Source organism: Antrostomus carolinensis, unplaced genomic scaffold (assembly GCF_000700745.2).
Source record: "Antrostomus carolinensis isolate BGI_N321 unplaced genomic scaffold, ASM70074v2 scaffold32520, whole genome shotgun sequence".
Classification (NCBI taxonomy): Eukaryota; Metazoa; Chordata; class Aves; order Caprimulgiformes; family Caprimulgidae; genus Antrostomus; species Antrostomus carolinensis.
Genome location: NW_010291100.1, coordinates 1 through 10,347, shown reverse-complemented (window position 1 = coordinate 10,347; position 10,347 = coordinate 1). Strand labels below are relative to the sequence as shown.

Here is a 10,347-nt window from a genome sequence, read left to right as displayed (position 1 = left end):
TGGTTTTGCTAGGATAGAGTTAATTTTATTATTATTAGTTGGAATAGCTGGGTTTTAATTTCAGAGTGGGATTTGTTATGAGAAGAATGTTGCTAAAGTACTAATGTTGTGAGTTGCTGCTGGAGCCCAAGGTCATTGTGTTTGGCTGGTTCACAGCTGTGTTAGGACTGGGAGGGAGAAGTGCAGTGAACAGCAAACCCCAAACTGGCATTTGGCTCTGATATTCCATCTCATATCACGTCATGTCAGTACATTAACCGGGGCTGACCAGAAATAGGGGGTATTTCTCTCAGGGATCACTTGGGCTCTCACTCTTCTGGGTCTGGGGACTGTCTCTGCTCCGGGATCACTGGCTGGCACAGGCTGGGCATTGGTCAGAGGGTGGTGAGTAATTGCACTGGGCATCACTCACTTGTATATTGTTATTACTATTATTATCATTATAATTTTATTTTAATTAGTAAATAGTTTCTATCTCAACCCATGAGTCTCCTTGCTCTTTTCTTTCCAATTCTCCGCCCTGCTCCCTTGGGGGGTTGGGGAGTGGGAGAGCAGACTGTGTTTGACTGCAAGGCAAACCACCACAGCTCTTTTCCTATTTTTAATTTTTTTTTTCTCCCCCTTCTCCAGTAAATACGTACATCCCCATCAGCAAAACTTAAATCAAGAGGGCCAACAGTATTACTGAGCTGAACCTTACAGAGTGAAGTAGCACAGGTTCTTCACACACTCTAGAGACAACTCCAGAAGGAGATCTCTGGGGCTGAGAAAAGCAGTAGTCACAAAATCAGACTTTCTTCTTTGCCTCAGCATTTCTTCCTCAGAGATCTCCCTCAAAAGGCTGGTGGCTTAGTCACACACGGTCGCCTAGACCTGCTACCAACAGAGAAAACAAACAAGCAGCATTGGTACAAGTGGAAACTGAGGGGAACCACGTGTACTAACACCAGGACTGAGCCTTCATCCAGTTGTAGGCTTTCCTTCATTTGGACAGAAAACTGGAAACTATAAAGTATTTTTATTCACTCTGCTACTGTCCCTGTTCCCAGAAGAGGGAGCCAAGTCATGGTAAAATGCAGCCAAAAATCAAAACCATTGTTTAGTTGGTTATGTAGGGTGTATATTAACTTTAAAAAAAAATAAAAATAAAAATCATATCTGTATAAATGAATTCTAGGCAGGAGGAGATGAGTGCTGATGGAGCTACAGAAGTGAAATGCGTGTAGTAAGCTCAGAAAAGAACTGAGGAGGACTTGGGTATGGTACAGTAACCACAGATACAGAAAACTTATTAACTCATACCCATGCATGACTTAATACTACACTGAGTTTCACTGCTGTGGGATGCAAACACCTTCAACACAGACACTGCAACGCTGGCTACGGACTTGCTAAAATTGTGGAAATTAAAGCAAATGTTTTTCAACATGCTTATTTGTTGTATTCTTCCTTGTGCTGCTCAGCATCACCTCAATAAATAGCTTCCTTTGCCTGATTTGCTTCTCAGGTAAGAAGTACCTGAGTTTCACTGACAGTTTCACTGTCAAAAATAGCTGCAGTTAAAAAAAACAAAGTGTTTGAGCGTCACATCTACAACACGCAGACAAACAAGTGTTAAAAAAAACCCCACAAATATCCTTCCTTTTACCACTGCGTAATTTTCCAGAACCAAACCTCCCACCAAGCTGATTAAATGGCAAATGGAATCAGTTCAGAAGACAGGTGCCGACTAAAGAAAATAATCTTACGCAAGAACACAATCTCCTCTCGTTTTTCTTGTGTTCAGCTTAATCTGTCAAAAGATTAAACCAAACAAGAGATTATTGGGTGAATATCTGAGCTGACATTTAAGATCACGGAAGTTTATTCAGACAATGGTTGTATTATTTGAAGATTTTCTGAAGTTAAGCACAGATCAAGACCAAATCCCAAAAGGGTGTGAAAGGAGAAATGGGCGCAGACATTCCCTAAAGGACAATTGTTGTCTCCTGACAGGACAGTCCAGCTCCCTCCTAACCAAGAGCAGTTTTGATGCAACTTGTCCATAGTCTGAAGAAAACACGTGGTTTCTGGTGCTAAATAATGCAGCTTGGTTAAACTGCTGCACACAGCAATAAGCAAATTATCACCAAAGCTGTTAAATGGAGACTGCTTTTAAGTGAACAGCAACGCCCATGAAGAAATTGATCCAGGTGGGTATAAAGTAGCAGCATATTATCATTTAACATGAGGAGCATGACAGAGAATTCACAGGGCTGTCTGGCTCGGAGGGGCCTGATCGCATCAGCCCATCAGTACTTGGGCCAACCTTGCCCTCCATGGAATTATATAAAAGCAGGAGGGGAGAGGAAAAGAATAAAAATAGTTTTTAGCACCTAGACGTGTCCACTGAGAAATACAAATCCTCTCAAGGGTGCTACTCATAAGCCTTGTGTTTTACCTCTGCACAGCTGAGCACACAAAGTGAATCCGGGGACAAGCAGGGTTGGGGACACCTCTGCTCACACAACTCGTCCATTTTTGTTAAGAACATCAGAGCAGAAACAAGTACCGGCCGGTGACGTTGCTTCTGGATGGAAGAGAGAGCTGAGCTACAGCACAGGTCAGGATTTGTCTCAACTTGCTGTAGCCTACAGGCAAATTTAGGACAAGTAAGACTCGATATCCTTTCATATTCTTTGGGGTAAGTATCTCCAGGATGCTTTCAGCTGCTGTTGACAGCAGGAGGCTCCATCAGCGGTGAAGGTAAGACACAGAGAGATCACGCTCCAACTCAATTTAATAAGCTCCGTAACGAACTTGGACAGAGAGTGGTTTGAAATAAGTTGAGCAACACTCATCTACTAGTCAAGGATTTTTTTTTTTTCTTTTAAAGTAATGCTTTTAAGCTTATACTCAAGCATACAAAGCAGAAATTTTACAAATTAAAAACAATAAAATCATCCTAGAATAATGTAATGGCTTCCGCTATATGTACAAGGAGTGGAAAGGAGACAGAATTCTTTCCAGGTAATTTCACACATCTTAAATGCTACATAAGTGCTCTCCACATTCATTTCCATTTTTCTTTTACTGTGGGTGGAAGGAGCTGAAAGTGTTTTAATGAAATCATCTTAAAGAGAGCGAGGTACTTCACCTGATTCCAAGCTGCGTATGTTTGCCTCTTCAAAAAGCCTTGAGAGGAAATGCTTTACTTAAAATTCTGCTGTTAGTTTCTGTGCAGCAGCCTCTGTTTTTCCAGCTCTACTAAAATTAAACAGTTCACTAAATATTTCTCAGAAAGCACCACCAGTACTTCATCTTCATGGAAACTCGTGATTCCCCCACCCTTGACAATGACTCCACTGTACAACAGGAGTATCATAGAATCATAGAATGGTTTGGGTTGGAAGGGACCTTAAAGATCATCCAGTTCCAACCCCCCTGCCAGCAGCAGGGACACCTTCCACTAGACCAGGTTGCTCAAAGCATCATCCAGCCTGGCCTTCAACACTTCCAGGGAGGAGCAGCCACAGCTTCTCTGGGCAACATGTTCCAGTGTCTGACCACCCTCACAGTGAAAAACTTCTTCCTAATATCTCATCTAAACCTCCCCTCTTTCAGCTTAAACCCATTTCCCCTTGTTTTGTCATTAGTTGCCCTTATGAAAAGTCCCTCCCCAGCTTTCTTGTAGCTCCTTCAGGTACTGGGAGGCCACTATAAGATCTCCCTGGAGCCTTCTCTTTTCCAGGCTGAACAGCCCCAACTCTCTCAGCCTGTCTTCATAGGAGAGGTGCTCCAGCCCTCGGATCATCCTGCTGGCACAGTTTAGCTTAGATTGTAACCACAGAGATAGTAACCACTTAGATAGTAACCACAGTTTAGCTTAGATTAGGCAGGCAGAAAAGAAACACCTAACAGCGAAGGAGACAGGTATTAGGGAGGTGATAAGTTTCAGGAAAAATAGGAAGAGAGATTTGTAGCCTCATCAGAACACACTTGATAACACAGCCTTTCTGCAGAGGCATAGAAAACAGGATTATTTTACAACCCAACTTCAAGTCCACATCATTAATGAAAAAAAATCTCATTTGTTTTCAACAAAGGGAAGGTTGGGGGAGGAATGAGCGTAGTGCACCGTGTTTAATCACCAGATTTGTTTGCCACCGTTGAGTTGGGAAACAAATCTTCTTACAAAAGTTATTTTCATATTGTTCTAAATTTTAAGTGGAAGAAAAATATGTCTTTTTTTACACTAAAGCAAACGGATCAAAGTGGCATTTAATAATATTTGTTAAAGTGGTTATCTAACAAAACTGGGTTAACAAAATCCCATCCATTAGTAGTCACCAAATAAGACATTTCTCATGCATATGACAAAAGTTCATTCGTGTACTGAGAGGTCTGTTTACTGTGTACAATATTTCCATAAATTATAATATGTTTCACAGCCCCTACCATTCAAGAATATTTCAAACAGATTATATATTATATTTGTATATGCAAACTATTTTATATACACTAATATAAAGATCCTTAGAAGTACCATTATCACTACCTTTATGCTTTCTCTAAAATGCATAGCTTTCAAATATTTTCTTGCAGTTACCAAAAACTTTACAGATTAAAGCTGCTTATCAATGTGGCATGTTCATAAAAACAAAGTGAAATAGTTTTATACTAATTTTATATTAAACCCCTTAAAAAACATGTTTAAGTGGAAAAAACAAACCCCAAGCTAGTGAAAATTCAAGTAATCTATGCTCAATCTCTGCCCAAATACTATATGAAATTAATGTAGCTTTCTAGAAGTACAGTGAACTTCTCAACCAGGACTGTAATTCTGCATTTCTCATGGAGAAAAATGCTAGTCATGCCACAAAAACACACCACTTGCCATTTCAACCAGGAGAAGCTTTAGGTGAGATTTAACAACACCACAAGTGACAGAACAGAGGAAAAAGCTGATGAGTTATATATGAAGAAATTAGAGCTGTTCCAGTTTTGTTTCTGCAGTTTGTTATTAAACAAAGTTACATTAACCATACAGTTTCTCACAAACTAAAAGTTATACATGGTTTTTAGACATCAACCGACTGGAAAAAGGAGAAAAAATAAAATAAAATAAAATAAAATAATAAAAATAACCCACAACTGTTAAAAAGTTTGGTGTTAGAAGAACCAGTCTGGGTGAAGGAAAGCCAGACCACTGTTGTAGTCGGGGGGGTTACCAATAGCTTGTTTGTTATGTGGGATGGAGGTCTTAAAATTTATACAAATACCTCAAAGTGGAGAACAGAACCATCAGTAATAAATGGGAACAAATAATTTTGTTCTATCCATCATTTCGCTCAACCTCAGTGCTCCACCACCTCTAATAACTGCTTAACAAACAACAGTTTCCCTCCACACACAAAAAAAATAGCTACAAAAGTAAACAGTGTTCACAGTAATGCAATCAGGAACAGGGTTGGTTAGTTTCCCCAAGTCAGGTGTATCTGCAAAGCTTTATACAGTTTAATGCGTAAAGTATTCCAGTAAAATTAAGTGAAAACTAAGTTTCATCCTACAGAGTCATATCTACCATACAAGACTAGATTATGTACAGTATGGGACTGGTGTGACAACTGCCAGTGTCTCACGATGTTAAGCTATTTCACCCATCAGAGCGGTCTTTGTTCAGCATATCTGTCATAACTTGATATACAGACCTAAAAAAAATCTAGAGATTTGGCAAGATTAGTGCTTCCTACCACTGGGTATATACCAGTGTACAGTGCTGCAAAACTTGAGTCGACCAGAACATCCCATACCCAGAAAATTACCATTTGTTGACTTGAAAGTCTGGACTTCACAGGTAAAAATGTTAAAACGATCATCCTAACTGGAGTGAAGACAGTCAGTAAACAAATACAGGTGAAGATGAACTGCATCTCTTCAGAAAGGTATGGAAAAAAATGGAGAAAAATGGAAATTTCTGGTTTTAGACAGCCCTGCTCTGCTCAGCTCAAGGCATAAAAACAGCCCAAGTAGCTTTAAAACTACGATTCTTATTCAGCAAGCATCAAGGCAGATCCTGCACGAGATAACGCATCAGAGGATTCAACCAGGAACTCTCCCCTCCACTTAATTTCCTAACACAAGCGTGTCTTTCAGCTTACAAACACCCACTGGCTTTCAAAGCTTGAGTAGAATCACTGCAGTGTCTAATTAATATAGTGGGGAAAGGCCCCTGATAACAAAAACAATCCAATGCCTCTGGGGAAAATTTTGGTCATTTGTGAAAATTAAGGGGAAAAAAAAAAAATAAACAACAAAACCCCCAAACAAACAAAAACTTATTTCCAACAATACTCCTCTGGAAAAGATGGGTCACTGATCCATTATGAACATAGCTCTCACCATATAAAGCACCAAAAAGTCAGAAACAAGGAGGGAAAAAAAAACCCAAAAAGTCTTTAAATTATGATTTACAAGTTTGTACACTATTTCCTAAGCAAAAAGTTGACCTTACTGTAAAGTTTATAGATGAAAAGTTGACCAGTTAACTTTTAAGGGGAATGTGTATCTGGCTATAACTTAAAAGGTAGAAAATATTCACTGTTCTATATACACATTTCAAACAGGAGACAGTTAAACTGAACTGAATAGTCGCCAATATAACTCGGTATTAACTCGCTGGCCACTAAACTGGGCATCAGGAGCCAATTTAGAAAGCTTGTACTTTTAAAAATGCTATTTTTTCTTTCCTGTCCTGTTTAATTGGTTTTTGTTTTAAAAATGTATTCTAGTGCATAGCCTAAGTCAGACTTTCAAAGAGATACAGCGCCTTTCAATGCAGTTTTTGCAGCATTTAAAAGGGACTTTTCTCCCTTCAAATTAGATGTTCATTGAAAAAATCTGAATTGAGTGCTGTACTGTAGTAAAAATATTTCAGTCACAGACTGATATAAATGGATACTGTGCAGTACCAAGATTGTTTGATGTCCATCTGCACACATTTTACTTGGGTTCTTCGATCGTCCCCTTGCTGAGGTCTGTCATTTTGGGATATTTCACCTTCTTCTGGTCCAGCTCATTCTGAGCCCACAGTAGTAGTTTCAGTAATTTTGCCAATTTGGGTGTTGATTCACGATTTTCATAGTCTAGAACAGCTTGATTAACCTCACTCCATACCTGGAAAAGAAATACTGGAGGTCAGTAATCGTTTTCCTATGATGCTAATGTCACACAGACATGGAAAAGATCACACCTAGTGTGCTAATTTCCTCAGAACATGCTCAGGACAAAGCTCCACAGACTATGAGCCTGGAGAAAACAAGGAACAGAGCCAAGAAATTGAATAAATTAACACCTTTTTTTTTTTTTAAATCTTGCTTCAGAAATACTTCTGCTTTTTTACATACCACTATATATTTTTTTTTCTAAACATTTCAAAAATATTTGGACATCCTTTTCACCACATAAAACTAAAAAGACCAAGTTTCCTTGTGAGAAAGGACTACCTTCTGTCGCTGCATCATGTTAAGCAAGTCTCCAAATGGTGATTCCTCGGGATTATCAAAGGCAAGCAGAGCCAGCGTGCGCTCCATTTCTGTCAGGCACTCCCTGCTCTCCTCCCCTTGTTCTGCTAATTGGGTCTGAGCAAATTCCAGAGCTGCTTCTGTCTCACGCTGCCGAATCAGTTCAATCAAATGCTGCTGCTGCATAGGAAAGACAGAAATCTGAGCTACACAAATGAACAGATCTTCAGTATTTCACAACTGCAATCTTTAGGTAGTCACGTGTCATTTGAGAGAAACACTAATGCAGAATTTGACAGTTTTGAGGTCAATTCTTCCCCAGTGTGTGAGACAAAGGAGCAGCAGATTTGCCTACAAAATGTACTGGAAAAGGTAACTTGATGCTTTTGAGTAACACATTTTGAAAAGATGTGTTAGCAAAGGAACCACCAGCGAGTCAGGCTCACAGGAACTGGAAGCTGGTAAGTCACAGACCACAAAGTTTCCCACAGCTACAAAAATGATGCCAAGAACAACCACCCGTGTTCAGCCCCAAAACCCTCGTAAAACCTGCGCTACTTTTCGCCGTCTCTTCACAACCTCTAAAATAAAAACAAAGCTTCCTTACCTGCAAATGGAAGTAAAGATATCTGTTGGTATCTAACAATTCTGGATGGAGGCTGTTTATTAATGCAATGGCTTCTTGAATCTGTCCTTTCAATATCATCTCTCGAATTTTTATTCTTTCATCAAGAGTCTCTAAATCAACACTGGGTTCAATTCCAGATTCCATTCGAAATTTCTCTGCTGCTTCTTTAAAGCCCTCTGAAATAGAAACATTTTACCTATCAAATATATTTTATTACATACTTTAAAAAAGAAAACAAATAAAACAGCTTAAATGAAAAGACTTGTGCATTTTGGAGGTGTAAAGATTTAAGTTTGAACTTCTGAAAAACTCTTCTCTATTTAAATAGGCATCTATCCAGCAGGCATCTCTCAGTACACACTTACTTCACTCTTAACACAAGTGCTCTCATTCTCTAAGGACACATGCAACTGGTAGTCAGATACCTCTTAACTTGAAAGCTTGTTTAATACTTAAAGTCGTGGACTTATTCCAAAAATGGGACTTTCAAAATCACTTTTTCAAAATTTGAGGGGTTTTGCTTCTCCCTCCAGCCCCCAAATCTGTTCACACAAACTCAGCAGTTTTACTGAGAACAGAAAAAGAAAACTAATTTAGTTTTCTTGTACTAACACTAGATTATTTTTTTTTAAAGCTATAACAGCTATTTTAAATCCCAAGTCATGTTTCCATACACACAAAATGATTTACACCAATCAGATGCTCTTCCTTCAGCCACACCATTGTAAACAGGGGTGTAGATGGGATGCAGATGCCTCCACCCTGGTGTAGCTTACTCTGATGGAATGCATCATAATTGCTAGGGACAACTTCCCAGGGCTCTGGATTGTCCTCGGTGTAAAGTCAGGCCATGTGCTGACAGGGGTGGCAGTTTTGGTCTGAAACTACTCTGACAACAGGGTCCTTTTACAGTTTATCTTTCCAGGTAAAACTTGTTTCCATGCAGCTTTCAGAGGGGTAGGTACCAACCACCACAGATGGTGAACTCAGTTTGAAGGGCACAAAAAAGAACATCACACAGAAGCAGGTTGTGTTTGTTAACAGCACTCCAGAAAATACATTCTTTTCTGTATCTTTTAGCAGAAGAGTTAAAGTTAATAAATGTCACTTAGCAGAAGAGTTAAGGTTAATAAATGTCACTTCTCTTGCATGGTAACTGCTGGGTCTCTGAATTTTAGTCAGTTTCCACTTAATGGAACAACAGAGCAGTTGGATGTTGCTCAGAGAAGCCAACAGAGTCCTCAGAGCCCTTAATTCACTCCATCTAGTAGCACATTTTTAGCCAAAACTGTCTGTCTTGATAAATGAAGCAACACACATTTCAGAGCTCCCGAGCATCGCTGTTCAGTTTTACCTGTGACAAGGTAGTTCATGATGAGGCGGTTCATGTCTGCTCTCTGGATATGCAAGTTATTAAGTTTTTCCATCCATTCATCTTTTGTTATTTCATCAGGTTTTTCAGCATAACTCATCCTGGACTCTTACTAGGGGAAAAGCAAAGCAGCTCATTTAACATGAGTCAAGAAAAAGTAAGTTTAAAGTGTATAAGCACTAAGTTACCACCATCTTCATAGACAATCTTCTTTGTGAGAACTTTTAAGTTAATAGTTCAAAAGAGACTCTTTTATCTCAAACCACAGTTTTACATGTTTCTCCTCCTGGCTGCAGAACTCTCTCACATCTCCAAGCCAGTTTCTAAAGCTGCTTTCATCAATCATCAGAATAAAAAATTCAAATACCATCTTCTTGTACTTACTCTTAAATCCACTCCAAATAAACCTTGTTTGCAAGTTATACAGGACACACAGCATCAGAGTGGGAAACAGGTGAATCGAGAAATTTGACAGCTAGCCAGAAGAACTGTAACAAAACTTTAAAGTGAAGCCTGCGTAAACAATATTTGCTTTAAAGTTTTCACCAAAACTCGGGTAGAGCAGCCACATATACCCTGTATAGCTACAAAACTGTACGTGACACGTTACCCAATGTACAACTACAAGACTTACACTGGCTTAGCCTCGCTGTCCCCAAAAGTCCCCCTGTCAACACTACTAAAATGTTATTTCCCGGTATTTTCCTCGATGTTATTTTTTTTTTTTCCAGATTTGTCAGCAAAGCGTTTTGCTAAAACCGGCATTTAATCATTTCCACACCCAACCAGGATCGCGGGGGCAGCGACAGGGGGGGGAGAGGCGGCGACAACAGCAGCAGCAGGGA

General features: G+C 39.4%; 1 protein-coding gene across 2 annotated transcripts; it reads right to left on the bottom strand.

The window, feature by feature from the left end:
• Positions 1-6,393: 6,393 nt before the first annotated feature.
• On the bottom strand, positions 6,394-9,618 carry GID8 (GID complex subunit 8 homolog). 2 transcript variants are annotated; one of them, XM_010175308.2, is made up of 4 exons: positions 9,485-9,618; positions 8,110-8,306; positions 7,485-7,682; positions 6,394-7,155 (listed from the first exon to the last, which is right to left on the bottom strand). In XM_010175308.2, the coding sequence occupies exons 1-4, from the start codon at positions 9,600-9,602 to the stop codon at positions 6,982-6,984; spliced, it is 687 nt and encodes a 228-aa protein (XP_010173610.1). In that variant the 5' UTR covers positions 9,603-9,618; the 3' UTR covers positions 6,394-6,981. The 2 variants fall into 2 exon arrangements, with proteins under 2 accessions (XP_010173610.1, XP_010173618.1); XM_010175316.2 differs by having other exon boundaries at positions 7,485-7,679.
• Positions 9,619-10,347: the final 729 nt, after the last annotated feature.